Raw genomic sequence first — 13,275 nt, forward strand, 5'->3', positions numbered from 1 at the left:
GACTGACCTTGTTTTCAAAACAGCTCCACCTCTTACTGCATTGTATTTATGTTGTCTGTCATATTCATAGATTATTGAAGGTCAATGTACAGGATGAATCAGAAGAGTTTTAAAATGTAGAGATAGTGCAGTTTATTTAGTATATCATTAAACAATCATGATGAAGTTGGAACTTTTTCTCAGGTGGTTTCAAGGGTTCTAATAAACTCATAGTTGACATCATGGTCTGAGTTTTTGTGCTGTTTCAGTGTGAGTGTGTTCTGTGGGACTTTCATGTAGTTTGAATGTTGTTTGTTTTCTGTGCTTCCTGGTTTATTCACCAGTTCTTCTCTATGTCAAGCTTTCATTTTGCCTTGTTACCCATATTTGCCTCTAGATGTCCTCAGTTACCTTGACCTTTGTAGATCTTTGTTTCCATATGTGCCTTGTTTGTCACTATCCACTTGCAGACAAATGCAGAGTTTGTCAAGGCCAAAGCTGTGTTACTGAAGAGTCCAGAGTCAGCTGATGGACTTCTATCTCAATTAGATTTGAAAAATCTTGAATGTAATGCAAGCTCTTGGGTCACAGTTCCAGTCACCAAATCAGTTGGACACAACTTCTCCAAGAACTGCATCACTCACCACTGGGGCTCTTGTACATTTGTTAAATGAGAAAGAAAAAAAAAAAAACTTTATTCATCCCCAAAGGGAAATTCAGTATTGTAGTAGATAATTAACTAGTGGAGGTCTTGTTCCGGAGGCTGATAGCTGCTGGCAGGACTGATCTTCTGTATCTTTCAGTCTTACATCGGACCTGAAGAAGCCTCTCTCTGAACACACTGTTGTTTCATCACTGTGTTGTGGAGAGGGTGTGAAGAATCCTCCATCATCTTAATCAGCTTGTGCAGCATTCTTCTTTGGACAATCAGCTCCAGCGGCTCCAGAGTTACTCCAAGCACAGAAGCAGCTTTCTTGATCAGTTTGTTGATTCTCTTCAAGTCTCTGGTTCTGATGCTACTACCCCAGCAGATGCTGCAAAGCTGACTGCACTCTCCACAACAGACTTATAGAAGATATGCAACATCTTGGTGCAGACGTTAAACCATCTCAGCTTCCTTAAGAAGTACAGTCTGCTCTGACCTTTCTTGTAGATGTAGTCAGTGTTGCATTTCCAGTCCAGTTTGTTGTCCAGCTGAACTCCAAGATACATGTATTCCTCCACCACCTCCACCTCCTCTCCCAGGATGGAAACAGTGCTTTGTTTATTCTTCTTCCTCCTGAAGTCAACAATCATCTCTTTTGTTTTGCTGCTATTTAATATGAGATGATTGTCACCGCACCATTTAACAAACTGACTGACCAGTTCTCTGTACTCTGCTTCTTGTCCATCCCTGATACACTCCACAACTGCAGAGTCATCAGAGTATTTCTGCAGATGACAGGACTCGGAGTTGTACTGGAAGTCTGAGGTGTACTGAGCGAAGAGGAATGGCCAGAGTACAGTTCCTTGTAGTGCACCAGTGGTGCTGACCTCCATCTCAGACACACAACCTTTCAGTCTCACAAACTGGGGTCTGTTTGTGAGGTAGTCATAGATCCAGGTGGTTGTGGAGGTATCCACCTGGAATTTATGGAGCTTCTCACATAATAAATCAGTCTAAATGGTATTAAAAGCACTTGAGAAATCAGAGAACATGACCCTCAGAGTGCTGCCTGAATGGTCCAGATGAGAGTGTGCTCTCTGGAGCAGGTATATGATGGCATCTTCAACCCCAAGTCCATTACGATATGCAAACTGTAATGGGTCCTGAAAGGTGTTTACTTGCTTGTTGAGGTGAGCCAGTAAGAGTCTCTCCAGGACTTTCATGATGTGAGATGTCAGGGCAACTGGTCTGTAGTCACTTGGTTCAGCTGGTTGTGTTTTTTAGGCACTGGAACAAGGCAGGAGGTTTTCCACAGCACTGGGACTCTATTTTGTCTCAGACTGGTGTTGAAAAGGTGCTGGAGAATCGGACATAGTTGCTTTGAGCAGGTCTTGAGAACTCTGGGACTGACACCATCTGGACCTGCAGCCTTGTTCTGGTTCAGTTTCTCAAGTTGCTTCATAACCTGATTGCAGGAGACAAACGGTGGAGGTCTCAGGATTTCCTGATGTGGAGGGAGATGAAGCTGTGTTCTGGTCCATGACTGAGCTGCAGGGTGACAGATTGGAGGCGTGACAGGAAAGCAGTGGGCTTATGGAGGGTGTGTGGTCTGTTGGGCTGGAGGTAGGGGGTGAACTGAACCTGGTGAAGAATATGTTCAGCTCATTAGCTCTGTCCAGAGCTCCATCAGGCTGGTCCCCCTTTAACTTGAAGCCGGTGATCTTCTTCATTCCAGACCACACATCCCTCAGGTTATTCTGCTGGAGCTGACTTTCTAACTTCTTCCTGTAATCCTCCTTGCACTTCTTAGTTTGGGTTTTAAGTTGTTTTTGTGTTGCCCTCAATAACTCCCTGTCTCCATCCCTGAAGGCTTTCTTTTTGATGTTCAGCAGCTTTTTCAGGTCACTGGTGATCCAGGGTTTGTTATTGGGGAAGCGCCTCACTGTTCTTGTTGGGACGATGCTGTCCACACAGAAGTTTATGTAATCTCTCACACACTCAGTCATGGCGTTGATGTCGTCTCCATGAGGTTCACAGAGGACGTTCCAGTCTGTAGCCTCAAAGCCTCCTCTAAGAGCATCTTCAGCTTCAGCAGACCAGATTTTGATAGTCTTTGTCATGACTGGTTGCTGCTGAACGGTGGGCTTGTAGGTGGAGGTGAGAAGAACCAGATTATGGTCAGATCTTCCTAAAGGAGGCAGGGCAGAACAATTCCCTTCAATTCAACTTTTTTTTTTATATAGCATCAAATCACGGCAATGCCATCTCAGGACACTTTACAGACAGAGAAGAAAACATAATGAAAGCCAATTCACAATAGCCTATATAAGGAAACCAACAGATTGAGTTGGAGGTCCAACTCAATCTCCCATCCTGAGCAAGCACACTGGCAACAGGGGGAAGGAAAAACTCCCTTTTAACAGGAAGGAAACCTCCAGCAGAACCCGGCTCATGGACAGGCAGCCATCTGCCTCAACAGGAACTGCTACTCCCGGCCAAGGAGACCTGCTGAGACTGGAGACAACTGTGTCCATTATTCATATTTGCATAAAATAAGTCCAAGATCTTATTTTCCCTGGTGGAGCAGCTGACAAACTGGTGGAATGTTGGTAGAGTTGCAGAGAGGGAGATGTTGTTGAAGTCTCCGGAGATTGCCATTAATGAGTTTGGATGCTGTGTTTGTAGCCAAGCAACGATGGAGTTGTTAACGTCACGGGCTGTGTCTAGTGCGGTACCAGATATTATACAAACTGCTACCAGAATAACACAGGTACACTCTCTGGGTAAATATGAACGGAAGCTCACAGCTAACAGTTCGATGTCCCTTGTGCATATCTTCTTCTTGACAGTAACATGTCCAGGATGACACCAACGCTGGTTAACCAGCACTGCAATTCCACCACCCTTTAGCTTTCGACTGTGTTGTCTACTGCGGTCTGAATGGATCGTTTTAAAGCCTGGTACAGACACATTACAGTCAGGGATGTGTTCGTGCAGCCATGTCTCGGTGAAGCACATAATACTGCACTCTCTCTATTCTTTCTGAGACCTTGTTAGCATCTCGAGCTCGTCCGTTTTGTTAGCTAGCGATCTCACATTACCCATTAAGACTTATCGTAACAAGTCTCGAAAGAGCCAAAAACATGCAGAAAAATCTTCCTTGCAGCACACCCTCCGAATCGGCATGAAATCCTCAGAAAAGAATACCTAATTCGAGGTAATATCTATGTGAGAAGAGTTTGTACTTTTAAAAAATCAAAATAGCAAGTCAGAATGGAATGAATCAATAAAATAATATATGTAATAATACATTATATATATATATATATATATATATATATATATATATATATATATATATATAATAAAACAACTATTTATTAAAAAATTTCTCCTACATAATTTCTCTATCTTTATTCAAAACTTATTATTCTGCTATTTTGCCACATACTTTGCATTTTTATTTACTATTTCATCATGTCATTACTTGCTACTCTTATAATCCTAATTATTTAGTTTTATATTCTTATTTTGTGACGTGTAAAAAAAAACTGATGTGAAAATGTTTGCAGGAATCTTATAAGACAAGATTGCAGACATGAATATAGAAAGAGGAAATAGCTCCTATTGTCACGCCGGTGACGTGGGGAGTGAAGGTGTAGACCCAAATGCAGGGATGACGGCACAGGGATGCAGGTTTTTAGACTGATTTATTTTAACATAGGGACTCAGGACTAACTAACACATTGATCCTGCAAAAACCGAACAGAAACAGAGAGCATAAATACACTGAACACAACAAGACACAGGTGAAACAAATCTACTAAATCAACCGAGGTGAACTAAATCAACAGGAAAACAATAAAGCTAAACCAGAACCAAGAGAACCAAACAGGAAAAACTACAAAATAAAATAGGAAACCTGAAACTAAAGCACAAGGAGTCCAAACTCTGACACCTATTTGGCAATGCTTCCTAGAAGACAATGGAAAAGGTCGGATGAGTGGGAGGTCATAAACCGGCCTCAGACCTAAGCGGCAACCTCCCGCGGTTAAGTGAAACCTATGCGGAAGTGCATTAAACTGCAGTTCCTCCATCCTCCACCAGGGGCAACAGAGAAAATCACCATAGACTCCCATGTTAAAAATGACCAACTTTATTGCAGAAATAAACATGTTTACAGCATAAATAAACAGGTTTACAGCCGGGTACGAAAATCAATTTTCAATTTAATAAGTCAGGTTTACCTTCATGACAACTGTGTGAATGTTGTTCTAACTCGCCCATTTAATAGCAATGTAATCTCGAAATTTGGCATATTTATGGGCATGTCCTTTTGATTGACAGGTACCTGATCTCCCGCTTCAAGAAGGAGGAACTTAGAATAACCGCAGTTTTTAGCCGCTTAACATGACTTAGCCTTAGCCCACTTACCTCCATTAGCTGCTTATCTTCGGGTTAGCTCTTAGCTACAGTCAGCTCAGAGATCGTTCGATGTCAATCATTCACCATGACGCTCACAGCCTCCCCTCAGCTCCACCTCTTTGCCCATATTTGTATTTTCCGGGTGAGATAACATGCATGCCCCTGCCAAGATGGTGATGGTAGGAACCGCCCACCGAGCTTCTATTCAGCTCTTCAGAAACCTACGGGTGACGTCACGGAGGTTCCATCCATCATTTAAGACACAGTCTCTACTCAGACCTAAAGTGAGGCAAAACCACTCCCCGCCTTATCTGAACACAGGTGGATGAGGTAGCTAAAACCACAAGCCCCTCCAGGAAGAGACGTTGTAAAAATCGCAGATCAAATCAAAGATACTTTATTCATCTCCGAGGGGAAAGTCAAGGTTCAAGCCAGCTTGTCCAAGGTTTGACATGCAGACACTTACATTTATGACAAGTTTACAGAACTGAACTGAAGCTTAGGCCCCAAAGCCAGTTTTACCAGTGCCACCTTATAAATGAGGAAAAGATGACATGAGGAAGGATGGGTGGGTGTTGAAAAAAAAGAAGTATCAGACAATAAACAACACACAAAATGGGAGAGGGGGTGGGTGGGGTGAAGCGAAGTGAGGTCGCAGCCAAAGCAGTGCACCCATCCAACTTGCCGTCTGTGAGTGTAGGGAGGGGCAAGGTCCAGAGAAGGCGGTGAAAGATAGGAGAGTGTGTCTGTAACAGTGTGTGTGAGTGTGTGCATTCAGTGAGTGAGTCTGTTAACTTTCCCCAGTTCATCTGTGCCACCTGATGTAAATGTGGCCTTGAGAGCTAAGTTCAGTTCAAGTTCCACAGGCCTGAGAAAGGGAGGGGGTCCGTTTCCACCAAAACTGAGCAACAGCTTCTCCAAGATGTTTCCCACCTACGGATGAGCTCCAGACCCATGACCAGCCTGCCAGGTCAGGCAAGACTGGAGCAAGAGGCTCAAATAGATAGATTGACAATCCAAAGAAGCAGGAGGTCAGAGTGGGAATGGGAGGGAGAGAAAAAGCGTCCGTCCTCTCCGAGAGCAGGAAGAAGGATGTTTGAAGTGGTAACTTTTTTGCTAAGTGAATTTAAAATTAACATTTTTTCTTAAGTTGGAAACAGCTAATCAGAAGCTAAGAGTGAGTTATTTTACCGAGTAAGGTTATACCCCATGATGTATTCAAAAGCTTAGTATTATTTCTGAAAGTGTAAAGTCTCTGAATTGTCTGGTCAAAATAGTCTGATTAAGACTAATTTTAATTGTCTTAATCTAATGTTTATCTTTGAAAGAGGTGGATAAGCTGGTAGGAGTTCCCTGGATTCACCTTTTTCCCAATTTCAGACATAATTATTTCGAAAGTTCAAATTTAACTTTTATGCAATTTTTCTATGCTTTTAGCTAAAACACTTTACACAAACATTATGGGGTGGAATAATGGGTAGCACTATGGCCTCATTTATATTTTTACCTTTTTGACTTTTTTATTTTATTGACCTATATATCTCTTTGTATTGGAAACTCAGTAATTGCATAGCTTTTTAACTTGGACCAAAAAAAAGAAAAAAAAATCTGAAGTACAAAGAAAAGGTAATTCTTGTGGTCTGCATGGGGAATCCAGATTAATAGTCTTCTACAAGGTAATAAAGTTAAGAAGATGACACCGGCACAAGGCGACTAAGCTGGGGGTCCACACCCAAAGGGACCTCCCTTTGGATCCAGATCCCAACACTTGTAAGTAATAAGCAGACTACTGGTGGTGTAGCTTAATTCATTTTCCTCAAGCAGAAAATGGTCTGCAGTGCGAAAATATTCTGAGATATGATACAGGTAAATTTCTTATTGTATTAAGCAGAATTCAATCGGGATTCACATTCTATATCATGAAAAGAAGTCAGTATGGGTTTGTTACTGCAAGTATTTAAAATTTAAACTTCGTTATCTGTCATTTTTCAAACCATAGGGGCTCTAACATAATTTCTCATACTCTACTGGGGAGTAGTAAGGGTCACCCCACCATGTATTAAGTTCAGGAAGTTATAAACACCTTAAAGGTTTTTATGAATGAACTTGGAATGAAGCAGAAGTGATTGCACATCAGTTACCCACATTAGTTACAAAATGTGTGTAACTGAGCTATGTCGCTTTAGTTTTGGTAAACATTTTGAAGCATTGGCTGGGGCCAAAACTCCTCTTTGCTTAAGGCACCTGCCCAGATCAGCTCAGGGTCCTGCACCTACAGTACATGATTGACTAGACATTGGGGTTGATCCTCACAACTTATGGAAGTAGTTTTTTAGCGAAGTGGGATGGTAGTAAGATACACAGACAGCATTTAAAAATCATTACTGATCGAACGGGACCTCCCACAGCCTGACCATCGCTTCTAAAACTGCAGAGAGCAGAAAGGCCACTATTTGGTAGGCATTGAAAAATTACACAATTAAAAATTACTGTGTAACTTAATGTTAATTTTAGGAGCTCCTTTTTATTTCATGTTTGCAATATTTATTCACAATTCAGCCAGTTATACATAAATTCCAAATCTTTTTCCGCCTGCATCAGATGTACAGATGTATCACTACCAGGGCGAGCTCCGCTTGGTTGTGTTTTAGGCACTTTTGCAATGTGTTGACAAGTTGCCATGATAATAAAATCAATTCATCTTCAGATTGAAAGGAGCTGATTCAGAAAAAACATGTTTAGTTTGCCAAAGTAAATGTAAAATTAAAGCAAAAATATTGATTGATAAATTAGAGACCACAAGCATCTTACTGCACAGAAACCCCTCTTTTATTCTGTTTTTCTGCCCTGTGATGGACTTGAGACCTGTCCAGGTGTACCTGCCTCTTGCCTGTTTATTGCTGGGATAGACTCCAGCTTCCTCCCGACTGTTAATTAGACTAAGGCTTTAAGTTTTTCTTTTTATTCGACATGAATGAAACGACCACAATCTCAGACAATGCAGTGCTATTCCACATCCAGCCACCACGGGGTGCTTACTGCGGTACCAGAAAGTTTCACAGGAAGAATAAATCTTTCTGTATGACGCTAACAGCTGCTCAACGTGTCTGTTCTTCGCCACAGGTTGGTAAATATTCATAAAATCATATATATTGTAGATTTCAGTAACTGAAATAGTTCTTTTCTAGAGTTTAGTTTGGACTTGTTTGTAAACTAAGCGGTTTTTGTGAGATTTCTGAAAAATTAGCATTTTAAGATTGCCTGCTAACCAATGCAAATGCTAGCAGAGTTGGCTAATGTGGAGCTTGAGTGGTTAACTAACTCAAAGTAGGCAAGAAATAGGTGGACTCCTTTAACAACTGATTTTTTTTTCTTTTTTTTTTTTTTACTTTATTGTAGTTTTCAGGAAATGTGAAGTTTTCTGATGGATTGTCCACTTGTGGTTGATACGAAACCAGAAATAACATTTTGAACATGTGTTTGCTTTAGAAACAGACATGATTTAAGAGTATTTTTCTGTAACTATTCTGTACATAAAACGTCCTTGTATTGCCTGTATTGTGTGGGAAATATATTTTATATAATTTGAGTAATGTACAACATGACACATTTTGGTTGGCATTTCAAAACCAAGGGAACATAAGTTACATAATTTAAATGTATTGTGTTCAAATAATCTGGCTAAAACAAGTTAGTGGAACATGAGAAAATTCCAGTGTTCCTACATGGAAGGTGAGTCGGGTATCATGAAACATTTCATATCTGATTCATGCCAAAGAATAAATCTTCCTGCATGAAGCTAAGACCAGTTCAGTGTGTGTGTCCTCTGGTCTTCATCCCAGCTGAGATGACCTGATCTCAGTTGCCTTTAAAACACATCTGCCTCTTCGTATGTCTTTTTTTTTTTCTTTTTTTTTTTTTGTAAATGTACATTATCATGATCTCCTAGGGCAGCAGTGTCTCTGGTTATAGAGCTGCTTATCTTATGATCTGACAGTCGACTGTTCAAGTCCTGCTCCCCTACGCAGCTGCAACCCCGAGGGGAATCGTTCTCTGAGGGCCGGTCCCAAGCCCGGATAAATGCATAAGGTTGCATCAGGAAGGCTATCTGGCATAAAACGTGCAAATTCACCCAAGTTATGGTTTGTTGTGGCGACCCTACAGAGGGACAAGCCAAAAGAGAAGCAACAACATTATTATGACATCCTCGGCCGTTTCCTGAAACTGACATCAGAACATGAAGGAGAACTCTGAATTTTACTGACCTCCACTGGATGTGTTAGCCATGCCAACATAAAGGACACAAGGGAGCATGAATGGACCTTAAAGCTCCGTTTCCACTGAGCAGGTTGGTACACTCGGGTTTGCTGTTTTGTATGTTTCCATGAAAAACTGTCTCATACAGGCAAACCAAACCACATAATTTGTGGACCCCTTCAGCTGTAGACCCATTTATCTTCAGACATTTATGATAAAAACTACATGAATGAGATCAGATGTCTGGATAATCATCTCCCAGCAACATTCCTGGAATCAGCCGAGTCCAGTCCATGTTGGATCTGAACTCAACATAATCCTCTTTCTTCACAACCACATGCAGGGTTTCTCTGTCAGTTCACAGGACGAGTTGCATGACAAGGCAGAGCATCAGTCCTTCTGATCATCTTAAGATAAGGAACACAGATTAAACCAGCAGAACTTCATGTCTACGTGCAGCTTCATGTGCATCCATTCATGAATTTGTTGTTTGAACATATTTGAAACGAGACGTGTTATGTGATCCACTTTAAAACCCAAAGCCTGATGTACAAATGAGCGCACTGCTGCAGTGCTCTGTGGCTTTGTTGTTTGTTTAGAGGTGACTCAGCACGTCCACCAGGGCCACAGGCACAAAGAGCCCGGCTGTGAGGGGAGAAGAAAAGTAACTATAAACCATTTATTTCATTTTCATAAGGAAATGTCCATATTTACCAGCTACAATCTTCCTGTTCAATTGAATTATTTCCAGCAGAGACTAATTTTTTCCTCCAAACCATTAAAAACTAGAATATAACTAAAATAGAAGGAAGGACCAGATCATCTGCATGCTGGTGGAACCACTTACACCTACACTAGAGGAGCATGCATGGATGGACAGATGAACCTGATAATCTGCTGCTGCAGAATTACCAATATTAACTATAATAGACACCACAGGAAAGTTTCTTCCAGCTTCTACCTTGTTCCCACTGAGTGCTTCTGCAGAAGCTTAGATGACATCACATGACTGAAAAAATGCAGATGCATAATGAGCAGCAAGGCACAGATGGAAACGCAGATCTGGAAAGAACATAAAAGTAACTGGAGACATCTGGAGGCAAAAACGGGTAACAATGGGAAAAAAATTAGCTCAGTGTGTGGAAGCAAGAACCAGTAAACAAAACAAGAAACACAGATAACAATACTAAAACTAAAGGAAAGGCCCACAGAACACACACACACTGAAACACCACAAAAACTCAGACCATGATATCAACTATGAATTTATTAGAACCCTGAAAACCACCAGAGACAAAGTTCCAACTTCATTCTGATTCATCTGCAAACATAATTTCTGAACAAAAACAAATCTTGCAAGCGTGCAATAAGAGTTGGAGTCGTCCTGAAAACAAGTTCAGACAGTTCCCAGAAATCAAAGATAAAGCTTGTGAGATCAGCTGCAGTCGAAGCAAATCACTTTGTTTCTGAAGGAAATTGAAGCCAGTTCATCTGTTTTTACTCAAGAAGGGACTGAAATACAGGTGAGAACAGCTGATCATGTTTACTGTGTTTCACAAGCAGCATTTAGTCCAAACAGAGAGTTTCAGCTAAACAGGAAGTTTCACTCCTCTCAGTCATGGTGAAACTTCAGGACGACTATATGTCTGTTTAAATGTTTTTTCTGACTCCTCAGAGGTCAGACATGTCTGCTGGCAGCAACCAGAGATCTGAGGACCAGTTTCTGTGCTCCATATGTCTGGAGGTCTTCACCGATCCAGTCTCCACACCATGTGGACACAACTTCTGCAACAACTGTATCACTCACTACTGGGAAGATAAGGTTCTGTATAAGTGTCCTTTGTGTAAAGACACTTTTTCTACCAGACCTCAACTGAAGGTCAACACCTTCATCAGAGAGATGGTTGATCAGTTCAGACATGAAGCTCAGCAGGAAGCCAGCAGCAGCTCAGAGCTGAAGTTCAGCTGATGATCCAGAAGAGACGACTGAAGATTCAGGAGCTCAAAGAGTCGATGAAGATCAGTAAAGATGCTGCAGACAGAGAGACAGCAGAAGGTGTTCAGGTCTTCACTGCTCTGATGGAGTCTGTTCAGAGAGGCCTGGAGGAGCTCCTAGAGGAGATCCAAGACAAGCAGAAAGCTGCAGAGAAACAGGCTGAAGACTTCATCAAAGATCTGGAACAGGAAATCTCTGAGCTGATGAAGAGGAGCTCTGAGCTGAAGCAGCTCTCGCTCTCTGAAGACCACCTCCACCTCCTGCAAAGCTTCTGCTCCCTGAACGCTGCTCCACCCACCAAGGACTGGACGGAGGTCCGAGTCCATCCAGCATCGTATGAGGGGACTGTGGTGAGAGCTGTGTCTCAGCTGGAGGAGACACTCAGGAAACAGATGAAGATGTTTAAGCTGAAGAAGGTCCAGCAGGATGCAGTGGACGTGACTCTGGATCCTGATACAGCACATCCTCACCTCATCCTGTCTGCTGATGGAAAACAAGTTTATCACAGTGATGTGAAGAAGAATCTTCCAGATAATCCAGAGAGATTTTCTCACTGTTGTTGTGTTTTAGGATGTCAGAGTTTCTCTTCAGGCAGATTTTACTTTGAGGTTCAGGTTAAAGGAAAAACTGACTGGGATTTAGGAGTCGCCAGAGAGTCCGTCACCAGGAAGGGAAACATCATACTGAGCCCTCAGGATGGTTTCTGGACTATCTGGCTGAGAAATGGAAATAAGTATGATGCTAATGCTTCTCATGCAGTCCATCTACATCTTCAGTCTGGTCCTGAGAAGGTGGGGGTGTTTGTGGATTATGAGGAGGGTCTGGTCTCCTTTTATGATGTCGATGCTGCAGCTCTGATCTTCTCCTTTACTGGCTGCTGCTTCACTGAGAAACTCTACCCGTACTTCAGTCCATCTCCTAATTATGGTGGTAAAAACTCATCTCCTCTGATCATCTGTCCTGTCAGTCAATCAGTCTGATGGATTTTCTAGAGAAGCTCCATGAACAGTGAACCTGTTTCTTCAGCAGTTTCAGTCTGAATGTTTCTGCAGGTGAACTTCTACTTGTGGACTGATGAGGTTGAAAATGGTGGAACACCTCTGAGAATGGACACTATATTGATCTCCGCCACTGTGTCCAGAACTCTGAGGTGGATTCTGAACTTTTTATGGTTTCTGCTGGATGTTTTGACCAATAGCATTACTAATGTAACAGACAGATGATGGGACTACTGGGCACGTCCGACTCCTACACCACATTCCAGTTACTGTCCTGATGCTTGGTACAGGTTTCAGTGAAGTTCCAAAGCTTCAAAAGCAGTTTGTTTCTTGTCCCTTGAATGCTCCTGTTATCAGAGCTGATTCATACTTCTTTTTGGAGATCACACAGCAGGGGCGGAGCCATATTAGCACAGGGCCTCGCGCCACTAGGGGGCGTCGCGCCTGCAACACTTTTGTTTTAAATAAAACATTTGTAAGTAAATGTGCAGTTATTTCTGTAATTTGTGAGTTTCAGTGCAATAAATATGTTGTATGTAGTTCTAATGAATCTTTTTTTAGGATAGAAAAGTGTTGTAAACTGCTTTTTTATGTCAAGATGGTAAAATAGGTTCTGAGCTGACTTGTAGTAATACCATTCACAGATGACACCCACCCCCACCCACTACGCTAAATATTCTACTTAATAAAATCACAGTGGGGTCATTCATACAGTTGAACTCTTACGGCTGCATCCACTAAAGGTTTGTGTGCACTAAAATGTGTGCAAACACACTGCAATGCAGAAAAAAAGTACAAACTGATTTACTAATGGTGCACATTGAGGGTTGTGTTGTGTAATGTGCAACATAGTGCGTCTGCATCCAGTCAGTAGGTCTAGTAATATGCAACAAAGGACGTTAAGAGATAAAATGTAAATATATTGTTTTAGCACAAACGGATCCATCAAACCTGAAGCAATGTTGCTGATAGAA

The 13,275-nt window shown here is 41.8% G+C and overlaps 1 protein-coding gene across 1 annotated transcript; it reads left to right on the forward strand.

The window, feature by feature from the left end:
* Positions 1-10,991: 10,991 nt before the first annotated feature.
* Positions 10,992-12,283, forward strand: LOC306758601 (E3 ubiquitin-protein ligase TRIM21-like; the record flags this gene model as incomplete). The annotated part of the gene is given in 2 exon segments (XM_079243929.1): positions 10,992-11,259; positions 11,262-12,283. Coding segments are annotated over 2 exon segments (1,290 nt in total).
* Between the last annotated feature and the right edge of the window lie 992 nt (positions 12,284-13,275).

Source organism: Telmatherina bonti (assembly GCF_933228915.1).
Source record: "Telmatherina bonti genome assembly, chromosome: 7".
NCBI classification, from domain to species: domain Eukaryota; kingdom Metazoa; phylum Chordata; class Actinopteri; order Atheriniformes; family Telmatherinidae; genus Telmatherina; species Telmatherina bonti.